Here is a 17,038-nt window from a genome sequence, read left to right on the forward strand (position 1 = left end):
TTGCATGAATTGCTTTGTGTATATATATCAATTTATAAGATACTCAAATTGTCTAAATAATCTAAATATATTAACAATTTATTAACAATTTTTGATAGCAATTATATTTTGCAGTTTGTTGTTGCAAAGGGTATGTTTTTATTGGTAATCTTAATTTTGCAGTTTAAATAGGTACCTGATATAGTTTAAAAACTTGGGAAATGTCATTCTAATGACCTGGCTTATTAAACATATAATACACTTTTTATTCCATGCTCCAATCCTTGAATGCTTGGAAGAGACTGTTTTCAAATGTTTTAAGAAGACTTATTTTCTTACTTTGAAAAAACCCTGTTCTTACTGCAGCTGGTTTTAGAAGAAGCTTTCGTCTTAGCAGAAAAGATAAAAAAACAAACAAGTCCATGTATGAGTGCAAGAAGAGTGATCAGTATGATACAGCAGATATCCCAACCTATGAAGAAGTTGCAAAATATAGACGACAACCTAATGACAAATACAGGCTTGTTGTTTTGGTTGGTAAGTTGTTTTCTTTATTTTTGACCTGCTAAAACAGAAACCTGCTGATTAGCACAATGCTTACCAGAAAGACATTTAGATTTGAAGGGATCTCAGGAGTTCACCTGGTCCAGCCTCCCACTGCATGAGATCAACACCAGGTTCTGAATGGGTTGCTGATGGCAGCAGCTTTGGGAACCTGTCTTCCCATCATGTCTTCCCTGTCTTACCTCACGCCTCAGTTAAGAGGTGGCTTCCATCTTTTCAGTGAGTGTCAGAAGGTTCCTGGTGGGTCCCCCCCAAGACATCTCTTCCCCAAGCCAGGCAAGCCCAAATCCGTCAGTCTCTCTTACAGGTTCAGTTCCCGACCATCTTCGAGGTCTCTGATGCCTTTGATTCAGTTTATCAACAGTATTTTAGTGCAGGGCTTGTTGTGGACAGAGTATTCCTCACAAGGGACTGACAAGTGCTGAGTGAAGGGGAAGAATCATTCCCCTCTATCTATGGGCCAGGCTCTTGCTGGTACAGCCCAGTCCCCTGTTACCCTTCATTGCTGCAGCGAGCGCTGGGGACTCATGCTCAGCTCTGCCCACCTGAACCCCAAGGCCCTTGTCATCCAGCCTGTCAGTCCCCAGCCTGTAATGCAGAACTTTATCCTCATCAAATTTCACTAAGTTCTGCCAGCCTATGCCTGGAGCTCTCTGGATGGAAGTCCTGCCCTTGAGCAAGTCACTTGTATCACCCATCTTACCATGGGCAAGCTTTGTAAGGGCCCACCCTGTGTTGTTGGTATGGATGTGAAACCGAGTATGTCCCAGGGAACTCCCCTTATAATGAGTCATAGAGCACAGACCTATAACCCCTTCCCTTTGAACATGCTCCATTTTTTCACCTGTCCACTTTTCTAGACAGGATGTCTTAACTTGCATAGAAGGATGCTTTAGGAGATTGTGTTTAAAGCTTTCCTAAACCAAGGGGAGATGACATTAAAATACAGCTACCATGGTTACAAGTCTGAATGTGGCAGTCAAGCTGTACTAAAACTCAAAAGAATTATGTTGATATTCCACTCTTAATGATCAATCAATATATCTATGTGGAAAAAAAACCCAAAAGAACAGGATAAGTACCTGAGGTCAACGAAGACAGACAATAAAAGTGGAGAGAAACAAAATCACCTACTGAGTTAGAAAAAGTAAATGGACAAGTAGTAAGAAAGGTGGATGCAATGTGGACCTCTGTAGGCCAAGTATGAATATAAGCACAGCTGCAGAAGACTCAACATATTATCCTTAGTCAGCTTTCTGTTCTTCTATAATCTGTCATGGCTTCCTCACAGCATTTATTGTATAATCAAAATGCTTTGCTTCAGTCTCCCAGAAAGAGGAAGTGCATTACCTTAAGCTTTTCAAAGGTAACAATTGGAGTACCAATGAGTAATGAGTAACCATTGCTATGAGTGAGTAATGTCTTGTAGATTATCATTTCCTTGGCAGTAACACATAGGCTGATTCTTCATTAGTAAAATTTCCTCCATTCTGAAGGAATGGAGGCAGAATGAAGGCAGAGCAGGGAAATATGACCCTCTATCAGGGACTGTTAGGAACTGTTGAGTAGCTGTGTTTTTATATCGCTCATATCCAAGGGAACATGAAATTGAGTTTTTAATAAACAGTTTTGTCACTCTCCCGCACTAAAAATCAGCCACCTACTAGTGTGATCACTGTGAGATTTTGGGTTATATACAACAAGTAATAACATGGTTGAGTTGATTTTACAGTTACATCAACAGAGTGTAGTGCAAAAGTGTGATAAGTAGACTTTTTATAACAAATTGCATATGTCTGATCTAAGGAATGCCTAGAGATTCCATTTGATTTTTGTTGTAATAAATCAAATGAAGAAAGAGTGCTTTTTCAGTAACAAAAGCAATTCAAAAATTTATTGCGGACTTCAGTAATTCTAATGTTTTTTCTCTGGATATTAAGAGCAGCTTAAGTCTAGCCAATACCATAAAAATGTCTTGGGCAAAATGTGGAAAAAACTAGCAGAGCTAAGCAATACAGGTATAGTAGAAGCAAACACATTTTAAAAGCTTTTTGTATGCCAGTAGCAGCATTCCATATAATACATTGAATATAGTAGTACTAGGAAAGAAAGGAACATATAATTAATTTATAGCTATAATTGGTGGAGGCTCTAGATGTCTGTTGTGTTATGCTGGGTCTAAATATATTATTTACTGTTTAGAAGGGGACATTTAGGTTTGGTTTTCCCCCCTTTTTTTAGGGGAAGGGAGTTTGACAGCTTTAAAACAAATTTCACTTCATTTTGAATTGGTCTAGTCTAATTTAAAGAACACAAATTGCACACACAGTAATTTCAGTGCCCTGTTGTGTGATACACACTACTCTCAGGTTCAGCTCAATGTACCAGTTTGTCAAGATTTTACCTTGCCTGCAAATGTAAGTTCACTAATAAAGCCCTGCAAATCCTTGGGGCTAAAATAACATCATCTGAAGCAGTAATTATACAAATATTTCTGTGTGCTTTTAATTGTTAGAATTGTGATGAGTCTGCTAAAAACAAAATTATCCAATATTATGTCATCAGTCTGCTTCTAGTAACTTACTGTTCCCAAGCTGCCAAGAAATCCTTAGTCTTCCACCACAAATGCTGCCTGCATCCTAAGCGTTACATACCTCACAGCCCCATCAGACCAAGGTAGAATATTTTAATATGACTTGTATTATTTAGACACTAGAATTTTCATTTATATTAGTGAGGGAAAAGCCCTGCTCACAAAGTCTTCTGCTCTGGTTAATTTAAAGAGCCAGAGTAGCATAAATTTTATTTCCTTAGAGTTAGAATGAATGTGCTACATGCAATAACTTTATCTGGCATTGTTTCAGCTAAGTCAGAGCTTTCTGAACGGGCAGGATGAAGTGAAGTTGTCAGTAACAAACCATGAGCACTTGTCCCCCAGAACACACACTGTTCTGTGCATTCAATGTGATCACTGGAGGTGTGCAGAGCCTTTCAGGTGCTGTGGTCACCCATGGTGATGCCTCTGTCCAAAGTGGGCAGTGGTGGAAACAAGGACCAGAGGTGTACAACCATAAAGGAGAAGTTGTTACTGGTGTCTGACATGATCAGAAAAACCTCTGTCTCTGAATGAGACTGTCAGTACTTCCCACAAAGATGTGCTTCTGGTCACTACTGCAAAGAAAATCTGGAAGTGGAAAAGCTCTCCATTTGTTGTATTTTTTAAAATCCATCACCTCTGGTTTTACCATGAAGGAGTTATGATGAGGCCAGATTTATTTCAGAGCAAAGGAGGATGAAATGAAAGGGCCTTTTAACTCTCCACCTCTCCTGACTCTAGCTTTAACATGTTCAGTGGCTTGCAGAGTCTTACTTGATCTACAGCAGTAGTGCAGGAAATGGCCTACCATGGCCATGCTACTTCCAGTCAACTAACAGGACAATGAAGAAAGAGACCTATAATTGCTATGTGCATTAAAACTTCCTGACTGAAGGCATGGGAAGGTTAGCAAGGTTCAGGAACAAATACACAGGATGTGACATAGTGCCTGGCATTGCCCATAAGAACACCAGTATGAACTCACTGATCCTACTTCAGTGAACTGCAGATCTCAAAGTACACTCCCACTACTCGTTAAAATGTACAGAAACACAAGAAAATGAGGTTCTCCTTTCCTACCACACTGAGCTGCAGTCAGACATGCATGTGCAGCCATTGCATTATACTGTACTAGGAACTGAGCCACAGAGGCTCTCTCAAGGCATGTCTCCTACTGGGTTTTTGTGATCCCAGCAGGGACATTGTCATCTAACTCACAAAATCTTTTCTGAAAGACTACTTTCCTTTTCTTTTCTTTCCAAAAGACTACTAGGAGCTCATTATCTGTCTGTGAGTGAAGAATGGCTGGTTGACTTAAACCTCCCAAGACCTAAACTTACAGTTTTGTCAGTTTTCTTCAGACGTGTCTGAGTGGTACAAAATTTAGTGCAAGTTTTAATGATTGGTAGTTTAATTCTGCAGATGTCTCTCAATAAATTGAGGTAGGCACTGAAGTCCACTTGTGCAGGATTTGACCATTAACATGACTTAACATGCAACAGCAAACAGCACAAATGTTCCTTTAAAAAAGTAAGCAAAGTATCTCTAAACCTGTCAGCATAACGGTAAATATTGCTGCCTGGGGTGATTTATAGTAAACCAAAACTACACTACAGACATGGATCCTGCATGCCTTATATTTGACTATAAGAATCAGGATTATCCTTTTAAATCCTGACACTTTATTCTCTTTTTGAGTTCAAATTGTGTTCAGATTCATAACTATTAGAAACTGGCATCTTTCTCTGCTGCATGAAAACGAAAAGAATATTTAGAAAGGAACTGTATATTAACTTGGGAGAGGTAGTATAAAAATTCACATAATGGATGGTTTTGCTGAGCTGGAATCAGCCTTCAGTGTCCATATGCTGCAGTTATGAGAACTCTGTGACGACAGCACTGAAAAAGAAGACTCTACACCTTTCAGTAGTTCAATTTAAAGATGATTTAAAAATGGTAATCTGGAAGGGGAGACAGTAGTAGTGAAGTTGTGGTCTGGAAACAGAGTTAAGCTAAGTTTCCAAAGCGTGTGTCGCAGGAAGTGAAGCCTGGACTCTACGTATATAAATAGAGCTAAAAGCATACTGTTGATTTGACAGCATGTAGACTAAGGAAATAATATTTGTGTGAATTTGATGGGAAAGATTTTTTGCTTAAAAGTAATAGATTGATTTTAAAGAAATTAGTTCCATTTCATTTGGTTTACTTTGCTAGGATATATTAAGAGTTTTAATTACTTTTCCTATAAAAGTCCATATCTACCTTAAAGAGCTAAACTATTATAAAAAGGAAAAAAAAATAAATTATAACAAAAGTGATGCCATTATCTACATAACACATTGCTGTCCTCTGCAGACATGCACCAGTAGAGGCTGCTGTACACCATATTAAATAAACATTTATACATACTGATAGATTAATTTACAGGAAGGTCAGAGATGGAACATGAAATGTAGTTGTGTGTTTAACTGATGTGAACACATAGAAACTTTAAATGTAGAAACTTGAGATTTTACAGCAGAGCCATAGTCTGGGGGTAGCAGCAAAGTAGCAAGCACTTTCTTTTCATCATTATGTTTCAACTCCAGACAGGGTGTATGGTCATTTTTACATAGGCACCTGAAGGTACTGAAGCATCAGTCTGTTTTTGGACTCTGACTAGTAAGTAGTGGTTACAACATTATTTCATTGAAATGTTTATAAGGTTTTGTATTTACAATGTTTAAAATGTCTTTGTTAAGAAGCACTCCATATATGCATGTGTCCCTTTTACTAAATGTGCAAGAATTTTCCTTAAAGCCACTGGTATTATCCTTGCATTATTTAGGATATGGTTCAGATGACTCATTCTCCTTTGCCTTCTGCTGTTGACCTGGCTCTGTAGAAATGAAGGCTCTCCACTGTCAGAAATATAAGAACATGCAGAGCTGAGCTCCCTTACACACAGCACCATGGCCCTGTCACAAAAGGGCAGGCAGGCTGGAGCCCTGCATGAAGGGCTCCTGGGGACAGGCATCGAGTGCCTGTGGAGCCTTTGAGACCTCACAGGAGAGAGTGCCCTCACAGAAACCTAAGGCACCACTGGCAAAAAGCTAAGAATTAGGGACAACTCGAAAGCCAAGAGGAACATCTTGCTCCGTTGCTTCTAGTACAGCAGTACTCAAGTGGAGGTGGAGGAGACGGGTCAAAAAAATTCCATGCAGTCTTTGTTTCTTCCTGCCATCCTCCTTCCAAGAGTGGTCGTGGTCTCTCTTTGGCAGTTGCATGAAGAAGGAAACATTTGCTTTGGACCCGTTCAGACAGCAGGCAGGAGACAAGCACAGTTTAAAAGAAAATCAACAACAAAGAAAGAAACCCACACATCCCAAATGGGTTGTGACCTGGCAAGTACTGCCCTTCCTTCCTCTCTCCATGCAATGCCACCCTCACGCAGTCGAAAGGTGGATGGTGACAGCTACAGGCAGCCAGGAGCTGGGCAGTGTTCCTGCCTGCAACAAGGGTTGGAAGGAGCAGTGCTCCCAGGGCATGGGAAAGGTGGAAGCAATTGTCCCCAGGGGCATCTGGTGCAGGCAAGGGATGCAGCAGCAGGAGGGAGTGAGGCCGTGCTGACACACAGTGCAGAGGATTTGGGGGCACTTTGCACGTGCCAGCGGGGGTCCTCTAATCTGCAAGTTGGAGGTATTCTGGCAAAATAAACAGCCAAACCAGTTTTTGTTCTGGAAAGCTGCAGGTTGGCAGGGGTTGGTAGTAGGGCTGACATGGAGGTGGGTGCAGGCTGAGCGTAGTTGCTGCAGAAAAGAAAGTCAGCTTTGCTGGCAACTTTTTTTCACTGATAGTTCCTCAGTAATAAAGTCAGAACAGAGTAACTGCCTACTGCATACCCTGAAATTTGTCAGCTCTGTATATACTAGGAGAGGCTGGAGCCATGGGTGTTTCCAAATCACTGACTAAAAGGCAGTAATGTCACAGCTATAGGTTATGTAGTCTTGGAGCATACTTGCACCTGAATACCAGAGACAACTGGCTGTTGGGAAACAGGACAGTTTTTTTCTTTCAGGTCCTGTAGGGGTTGGACTGAATGAACTTAAACGGAAATTGCTAATCAGTGATACCCAGCACTACGGGGTAACAGTGCCACGTAAGTAAAAATGCACTCCTATTCTCTAATTATATACTTGCATTACTGGCCTTTATTATTTTATTACCTTTAAGGTACTTAGAAATTTGGGTCTCTAAATGCATGCTTGACATCCAGATTGCTTTTCTTATTTTTAAAAGTGCTGCTGCAGTTCTGTATGAAATAGCATTGATTAAACTGATAGAGCTTTTTGGCTCAGAGGCATTGCAGTACTCTTTCAGTACAAGTTTAGCATGATTGATGTTAGTGAGGTTTAGTAAATGAAACTCAGCTGAAGAACACCCTGGATTTGGCTATAAAGCAGCAAAATGTACTCCGTTACCAATGCTTGCATTCAGCAAACTGGCCTTTATCTGTTAGGCTAAAAATGAAGATTGATTATAAGCAGTTTAATCCTGTGACTAAATTAATTAAATCCCTTTTATTAGCTTTAGAAGAGTTGATCTGGGGATGTTTTTTCCTCTTTCCTGTCTCTGACCAAGTAGTGTGATTTTTATAAAATTGAGTAACATTGTGTTTTATTAACTTCTACAATACTTTACTGTGTTTTCTTTAATATGGAGAACTCAACAGTTTTAGACTTTGATTTCTTGGTTTGCTTTCTACTTGTACCTTCTATAGGGATCCTTCAAAAATATGGCTCCAGCATTCTGAATTTGGGAGATTCTGTCACAGGTTTTTTGCAAGTGCAGATATTCTGTGAAGTGTATATGTATGAATGAATTTGCTAAGTAGAAAAATTAATGCGTTTAGTTTGGCAAGTCATTTCTTTTGCATATATTTGCTTCAATTGGGTATTGAAAGCAACAATAACAAAAAAGCTAGGTGTTCCCAAAATATTTAATGCATTAAAGTATATGCAGTAATTTGCCCAAAAATATTTCTCTAAAAGTTGACAGTATCCATCAAGCTGCCTTCTCTCTTTTCTCTTCCAAATTTGTGGTTATAAGCTAAAACAAACATGTAAAGGAATCCCTCTCCCTGAAATTCAGTAAGTCAGGACTTCGAGAGAGAATGGGGTTCCTGTCTTGGAAATGTTCCTCATTGTGTCAGCCTAAGAAGAGGAGTGATATATCAAATGGCATTTAAGACTGTGTTGCTGCAAGCAGGTTTTGTATGACTATATGTGATGAAGAGTGCACAGTGCTGTAGTATTCAACTTGTTTGAAATAGGATGTTTTAATGGGTTCATTAATCATAAATGACAACCCCACAAATATTATAGGCAAAACCCTTATACCTACTTGGGGGAAGGTAAGAAGTGCGAATAATACAAGGCTACTGAAAGAAAATGGAATTCTATTTTGATCACAGGATAAAGAAAAGCACTAAAACATAAAGTTCACACCCTATTTTTTTATTACCATGCTTCACATACCATAGCTACAAGAGTTGTTAATGAACATAACATTTTATAAATCAGGATGGTGTGCTTTGTTTCCCTTTATGGTCTCATATGCTAATAAGTTTAACAAGAGGCAAGGCTGGGGTAATTGTTATGGACTGCTGTTCCTTTTATTATTCAGCTGTCCTCATTTTATTGGATTTTTCCACTACTTAATAAAAAATGATAATCTGATACTTGTCCAATAGGTTTTTTCCTGATTTTCCTGCATGCATTTAAAACTCAATCCTGTCATATGCTTGTGTGCTGCCTACCAGATTCAGAGCAGCCTTATGTGCTTCAGAAGTGAGGGAAGTGCTATGCTTAGTATTGCACAAAGAGTTCGTGCTTTTCAGCTTTTCCTGAACTGGTTTGCATTATATTGTTTTGTGCATATTTTCCTTTTTTTTTTTTTTTTTTTTTTTTTAAATATGATGAAACTGCAGACACTACCCGTCCAAGGAGAAGCCAAGAAAGTGATGGTGTCGAATACATTTTCATTTCCAAGCACTTGTTTGAGACAGACGTACAGAATAACAAGTATGTTGAAGAGATTTTTAACTAGAACTGCAGTTAAAACAATGGTTTATTATAAAATGGGGCTGGTTGTTATTTTAGATAATAAGTCAAAGTGGATGTAAGTTGCAATGATTTGAAGATGTGTTAAAATTACATGTTGTTATATAAGCAGCTGGGGAAAAATACAGAGGAAAAAAAAGCAGTATGTGCAAACACAACAGTTTCTAAGCTTATGAGTAGTTTCAGTACCACAGCTCCTCAAGGAGACACTGAAATTTTAGGTGCTTGGGATGGGGGGCATTTTTTTAATAGAGCATCTTCTGTCATAGCAGTAAAGCACTGCAGCTCTAGGGAAGGGGGGCGTGGAAGTGCTGCAGACGTGCCTGAGTCAATGTTTGCATAGTTCTGCTCTCTTTCAGGCCAGGCACTTCCTCTGCTTTTGAATTTAGAGATCTACAGTGAAGCCCCTGCCTGTACACCCTCCAGAAAGTAAACTAAAATGAAGAGACAATGGTAGCATCGTGCTCTCCAGCAGCCTGTAAAATTCTGTAGCTTGAAATTCTGCCCCAGTTTCAGAGGGCAAAAGTGTATTAGACACAAAGCTGTGGGTTTTATTGAAACTTCAAACTGTGCTTTGCTTTTCTGGCAAATAGTGCTTGTACTTTTATAGCAAATAACCAGCTGCCTTGGTTCCACCAGCACCGTCATCACTCCTCCTCTTCTGAGACAGAGAATTTGGATATTCTGTAGTGTGCAATGAAATTTCAGTAGTTTCTATTGTTTAGCTTATCCACTGTTTTATTGCATTGCATTAGTTCAGAAAAAGAGGTGATGGAAAACATTAGTGGGCTGTTGGACTACAGTGCTTTTTTCTCTTTAACTGTAATACAAGCAGGTGTTACTGATTTGAAAGCAGTAAAGTAGAAGATTTCTTAAAATTGACATGCTGAAGTACTTGACAGCATTTCCTTTATAAAACATGGTAGAACTCTCATGTAAAGTAAAATATTTTTGCTTCTGAATTAAATCTTATAAAGCAAACTGGTAAGCTTTTTTTCTGGAGAAAATGGAAATTATTCCAGTTGTTTTCACCTTCTGCCACAGGTTTATCGAGTATGGCGAGTATAAGAACAACTACTATGGTACAAGTTTAGACTCTGTTCGATCAGTTCTAGCTAAAAACAAAGTTTGTTTGTTGGATGTGCAACCTCATGTAAGTAAGCATGTCTTCTGAACTCTTTTACTTCCCCATATTGCGTATTGGGATCCCAGTAAAAAATACTTCTCAAAAGGTGTACTTTATCTTACACTGAATGACTGTTGAGTGGGTTTTTTTGCTACCTTTATCTCAGCAAGGCTTTCTGAAAAGAGACAAATATACAGCCAGTAAATAAAGGAATTGGAAGCCTGCAGCATAATACTAAAGATGTAATTATAGAATGCTCCTATATTTTCATTTATCTTTCTGTTAGTTTGGGCAAGAGATTGTCTCTGAAACTTTAATTTCAGAATAGTTTTGAGTTATCACCAAGTCCAGCAGCTCTCTCTCACATGTTTCACTAGACCGTTCATGCCAAGGGTTTCCATGCAGGATGGACATGAGTCAAGGAATGCACTAAATGTGATGTTGGCTGGATAATTGTTAAGGATATTCCTCTCTAAACTATTTTTTCTTGTCTTTCAACCCCGCTGAACAGCTCCACTGGGAATTTTTTTGCTCCTAATAACCACAGTGCTTCTAGGAGCTGGACTAGTTTGTTTAAACCCAGCCAGAGCATCGCTTCTCCAAGGGTGGCCAGTGTATGGCTTCTGCACCCTGGCAGCTTGTGCGCAGCTCCCAGGGCAGTTTCAGGTGCGGGGCTGTTCCCTGGGAGCAGGGCAGGGGCTGCCCTGGCAGAGCAGTAGCCAGGGAAGCCATAGCCCATGCCAGGGGAGGAGAGGAGCTGATGAATCCATTGCCTGTCCCACACAAGCCTGTGTTTCTGCAAAGCACTAAATTCTCTTGGGGACACAAGCTTGTGAACCATTCTGGGATCCCACTCTCCAACATGGGATTTTCCTGTGGGCTGTGGCAGGGTGGAGAGGATAGAAAGCTTCTGACCATCCACCCTGTGCTGCAGCTGAATCATAGAGCTGCCTCTAACACCATACATAGGACACTCAGGAAAAATGAACAGCAGGGAGTTGTGTGGTGGGCACACAGTACTAAAGAGAAAAATCATTGACCTTTTGTGAACAAGTGTCACAGATACCTCTTTCTGCTAATGTTCATGGGTACAGAAAGGGTTATTCTTGCTAAAATGGGTTGAACTTTTCCTCCTCCCCTGAATACCTGCTGTTCCCCTCCTTCCTCTCACTGCCAGTGGCACTGGTGTGCACAACTCAAACTTTGCCACACTTCATGGGGCTTACCAGCAGTCGTGTGGAAATCAAGACCAATGATCACCCTTGAAGAAAGAGTTTTATTACCATTCTGAAAATTCTCCCTAGATGAATCAATGCTGATCAGCAGAGCAGGATGGCAGTAAATGAAAAATACCTGCCTAGAAATGCTTTATGGGTTTATTATGGTCAGTGGGGAGTTTCTTTTATTACAGTAAAATGCAAATAAGCTAATTAATTAATTAAAATATTAGAATTATTTAAATTAATTAAAATAATAAAATTAATAAAATTAATTGATTAATTAAAATATTTCTTCTTCCCAGACAGTGAAACACTTGCGGACATATGAGTTTAAACCATTTGTTATATTTATAAAACCTCCATCACTTGACCGTTTGAGAGAAACCAGAAAAAATGCCAAGATTATTTCAAGTAAAGATGATAAGGGAACTGCAAAACCTTTTACGGTAAGTATAATTAGACATGGTAAATCAGGAGAACCTGTCAGGAGTTTTTGTGTAGCAGTTTACCCTGAAAATAAAGGTGATCTCTGGTTCTTACTGGCAGCACTTGTCAGGGCTTTCACGAGAATCTTGCTGTTTCACAACTTCTCTCACATTACACATTTGCTGTGGTGTTTTCATTGTTTGATATGCTCATGGGTATTCACAGTTTCCATGCTCCTCTGACTTTTTGTCATTAAAGAACCCCCACAGTGCAAGCATATCTTTATAAGAGATAATGCTGTGTATTTCCTTTAAAAAAATTGCACCTGGGCTTAGATGTTTCTGTTAAAATATAAGAATGTATTTGTTTTATCAACTGCATTAAGAGGTCTAAATTTAGAAGAAAATGCAAATATAAAGAACCAATTGAAAAAGTAAACGCTACTTTAACAAGTAGCCCCTATTTGTGGATAAGAGAAATAGAGGTTTTTTTAAATGTTATAGGCAAATGGAACATTGTAAGATAGAAGAAGAGATATCTAAGAAAGGAACAAATGCTGGGTTTTGTCAATAGTCAGAAAAAAAATTTAATTACCCAATATTAACATATTTGCTTCCTTGTAATATAATGAAATAATATTTTAATTGAATCTACAGCAAAGTTGATCATCATTAGACTGTTTATCTGTATTTACAGTGTTTATCATTTTTCCTCATTCTGGTGTTACTTAAGATTATTTAGGTTTTATTTCAAAGTGAATCACAGATACAGTCAGGGACTGTATCTGTGTAGAATGTGCATTTGGAATAGTTTGGAAATTACGTTCTGTAAAAAAATGTTGGTTTGTGGTGTATAAAATTAAGAGGAATTTGTTCTTAAGAGCAACCTTCAGGCCACTGCTTAGTTAGGACAGGTTTCATCTCTCAAAGTCATTTAAACAAATTAGTAAGATTTGTTCCCTCCCCAAACATGAAATCCACTAAACCAGATTGAACAAGGCATAAAATGATTACTTCTCCCAAGCTCTTAAAAGGGCTGTGCTGTAAGTGCTAATAGCAAGCTGAGATTAACATAATTAAACTTTAAATGTATCATCAAAGTAAACAGCAAGAAACATTTTCCACTGGTGCTGCTAAAAGAAAATGTCTCCGTAATTACCGTGCAGTGACTAATTGTGTCACTACAAAGGGAGAGATTAAAGAATTGCCTGTTGAGCTGAGTCTACTCATCAGAATACTCTCTGAGATCACTTGTAATTGTAATCTCTATTTTTTTTAAATTAGAGGTACAGTTTCCATCTCCTGATGAGATAAGAAATTAGACATTGTTAAATAGACAATTAGACCATGTTTAATACAGAAAGAGTTTATGCAGGGTTGCTATGGACTGGCTGTGCACTGATTTTTATTGCACTGCTCTTACTAGGAAGAAGATTTTCACGAAATGATTAAATCTGCCCATTTAATGGAGAGCCAGTATGGCCACCTTTTTGACAAGGTGATAGTCAACGATGACCTCGCTACAGCTTACAGTGAGCTTAAAACAACTTTTGACAGGTTGGAGACCGAGACCTTCTGGGTTCCTGTCAGCTGGCTACACTCATAGTAACATTTTAGGGTAGACAAAACCTCTGCTGTTGTATCAGCATCTAAACCTTGGGCATGGTTAGGCTTTTACTCAATGGCCGCTTTCTTGGGAAGGAGGGATTTTAACTCTACTGAGCAGCAGGTATACTCTTCATGCACTTGGAACTGGTCTTGTTTTCCTGTGTCTTCAATTCTGCTGCCCACAGTTTGGGGCAGAACAGTCAGATTAAAGCACAGATTTTCTGTGCTCCATAAAGTGAGCTAATACTAGTGTAGCAAAACTGCCAGACACCTCTTTATCATCATCTGTGTGTTTCCAAGGTGAGTGTTTTTAGCACAGAGTTTGCAGAAGATACAAATTGATGCTGGAGATCAGCACTTCAGTGGTTTTAAGCATAACTGTTCCCATAAAAGAGCACATCAGCACTTGGAAGTTATTGCCCTTTCAGTGCTTGCAAGAACTGAAACAGGCAAAAGTGACCAACATTTTTATGAGGAATACACCATAGTTCTAATTATGTAACAATGTGTTTTTACTTTTCTAGATGTGAACCTTGTCTTAAATGTATAGACTTAAATATACAGATTTAAATATTCTTTTCCAATTACATAATCATGGAAAGAAAGATGTATTCAGTGGCTTAATAGTGAAACACTCAGCTGTGAGCATGCATGGATTGAAAGTACTTTCAGGCATGCTCTGTGGCACAACAAAGAAAAGTCATGGGAATAATTATTTAAATAGGAAAAAATGTGAGTTTGTGTGTATATAACTTCAAAGGCTTTGGGATTAAACTTCTGTAAAATCAGTGACAAAGTGATATGAATAGCAACAAAGTAAGAATATTTTTTCCCCTTCAAATTGATTTTAAATTTTTTTGGCACACTTTAGAATAATTTTCCCATCAGAAATTTTCAAACAGTGAGGAAACCTTGGACATCTGAGAAGCAGTTGAAAGAGATTAATTCTTTTTATTGTTGAGTATGTAGTGATACTTTTTAGTAGTGTAACATGTATTTTGTCTTCATTCAAAAATAAATTAAAGCTGTAGAGTTCACTATAAAAAACATCCTTGTCACTGGAAACAATACAGTTGGAAACCCCATTTTAAGATTTGATGTGTCAGTGTTAAGCAAATGTATATTAGAGGATGTATTTTTAAAATAGATAATTTGGTATTTTTCTTTTCTTACTACTGATATGCAGGAAATGAGTACAGATGTAAAGACCAAGTAACACCTGTGTGTTGTGTTGTGAATATGTCTTGTAAGTACAGAATGTGTATAGGAACTTGCTGACTTCAGATCATCCCATCTGTGGCATTCAAACAGGAAACCATTATTTCATGTTAATCTGTAAAAGAATATAGCTCTCTTGTTTAAGAAAAAATAATTTAGTGTAACTTTATATATTTATGAAAGGGTTGAAAAGGGATGTTAAGTTTTTAAATTTCTTGTCAATGTGATCATTTATTAAAGAGATTACTAAATCTGTAATTTGAAACAGTCTCTGTAAATGGAGCTCAACATTCCATGTAAATAGTTTATTTCAGTTCATATGCAGATAAAGCCATGAGGTTTTGCAGTTTTATTCTAAATGTGTATTTAATATGTGGGCCATTGCATTTGGCTTAGAGTCTTATAAAACAAATGAAATGCAAGAAACAACAGCAAAATCCCTGGGAGTCTGGAAAAGTTTATGCAAGAGTTACAGATGTACTGAGTCGCAGTATGGATACATGCTCTACTGTAACTTCTGTCAAATCTCACCATTTTCCTGGTGGACTTAATTTTTTTTTTTTTTTTTGTAACATAAATAGGAATTTGTTGATTAAATTAATTGCATAGAGATTATCTGAGTTGAGAGAACATTTTCTATTTTTTTAAAATCACTGCAAATCAAACTGTTTTTCAGGGGCTATGGAATTCAGCGGGTCAGTTTGCCTTTGTCTGCGAGATGCCAAGTGCCTTCACCATCTCTTGAAATGGAGAGGACCCTTAGCATCTCTCGGGATGTGGCTATTTCCAGCAGGAAGGGCTTTAGTCCTCACTAAAACACTATTAGCATTGCTCCTAACTTGGGCTGTCTTGGAACACTGGGGTACAGTCACGCTTGCATAAGGGACCTGCTTTTCTCTTTGTGAAGTACATGCTAGAATAATCTGCAAACTCCCTGGTAGGGACAGTTCTGGCTGTCCTGCAGGCTGTTTTTCCTGTCTTTTTGAAATTAATTTAATTCCCATTCCTGGGTCGGTGTGGTCTGGGAGGATCTTGTGCACAGCTCTGCTGTCCTGGGCAGCAGTGAGCAGCGTGGAGCTGTGCTGCGTTCCCAGAGACACCGACCCTGTGATCCGCAGCACATCCTGGCAGCAGTCTCCCAGAGCCATGGCTGCCTGCCCCGTCTCTGAGCCAGGAGCTAATTCCTGAATGGTAACACCTGCATAAGAAAGGGAATCTCAAAAACATAGATCCAACCAACAGGGTAAAACGTGCACAGTCTTTGACAAGTCAGAAATGTTTTTAATTACATTACTAAATTGCTCTTTAAAATCAACATTATTGCATTATTTAGCTTTAAAAGCTAAAAATCAAAGCCCTCCACGAGGCAGACAGAGATGACAGTAGGTCTAGCAGAAAAAATGTCTTAGTCAAATAGTTTCAACAGGACAGGAGCCTGCTTATCATGATAGATCCTGAGCTGTGCTGAACTGTTCTGGGATATCAAGGAGAACAGGGGGTGGATTGTTCCTTTGACTCCTAAGAATTTGGGAATGAAGACAACTAAACGTGTTTCCAATATTCCACATATTCAAGTTGTGCTGTGTGGGTTTTTAGAGAAATGTATGTTTTGACAGTCAAGTCCAGATGTTTTTATTGTGTTCTTGCTGTTTGCTGTACTCAAACAAAGGGTAGTATTTTTTAATATTGTACCAAACTCTATACTTGAATTCACCATCAGGTCCTTGGTTGATGTCTTACCTGAAATCTGATCTTACTTTCTTATGCAAAATAATAAATTATTGATATACCACTCAAGGTGTTTTTTTCTTTATTGAAAATTGCACCACAACATATCATAGACTCACAGAATGGTTTGTGTGGGAAGGGACCTCAAAGATCATCTTGTTCCAACACCTCTGGCATTGTCAGGAACACTTTCACTAGACCAGATTACTCTAAGCCCCATCGAACCTGGCCTTGAACACTGCCAGGGATGGGGCATCCACAACGTCTCTGAACAACCTGTTTCAGTGTCTTGCCTCCCTCACAGTAATGAATTTCTTCCCAATACCTAATCTAAACCCACCATCCTTCAGCTTAAAACCATTCCCCCTTGTTTTATTGCTATATTGACTTGTAAAAAGTCCCTCTGCAGCTCTCTTGTAGCCCCTTTAGGTACTGGAAGGTTCTATAAGGTCTCCTCAGAGCCTTCTCTTCTC

At 38.7% G+C, this 17,038-nt stretch overlaps 1 protein-coding gene across 1 annotated transcript in view; it reads left to right on the top strand.

The window, feature by feature from the left end:
• The window catches only part of MPP7 (MAGUK p55 scaffold protein 7), a 146,565-nt gene extending 129,931 nt beyond the window's left edge, over positions 1-16,634 (top strand). Inside the window, exons 13-18 of the mRNA XM_053990825.1 lie at positions 346-516; positions 7,197-7,277; positions 9,108-9,201; positions 10,285-10,393; positions 11,889-12,032; positions 13,438-16,634. Of these exons, the coding sequence (XP_053846800.1) occupies positions 346-516; positions 7,197-7,277; positions 9,108-9,201; positions 10,285-10,393; positions 11,889-12,032; positions 13,438-13,617 (779 nt within the window). The 3' untranslated portion in view covers positions 13,618-16,634. The remainder of the gene's footprint in view (positions 1-345; positions 517-7,196; positions 7,278-9,107; positions 9,202-10,284; positions 10,394-11,888; positions 12,033-13,437) is intronic.
• The last annotated feature ends 404 nt before the right edge of the window (positions 16,635-17,038 follow it).

This window comes from Vidua macroura, chromosome 1 (genome assembly GCF_024509145.1).
Source record: "Vidua macroura isolate BioBank_ID:100142 chromosome 1, ASM2450914v1, whole genome shotgun sequence".
Taxonomy (NCBI): Eukaryota; Metazoa; Chordata; class Aves; order Passeriformes; family Viduidae; genus Vidua; species Vidua macroura.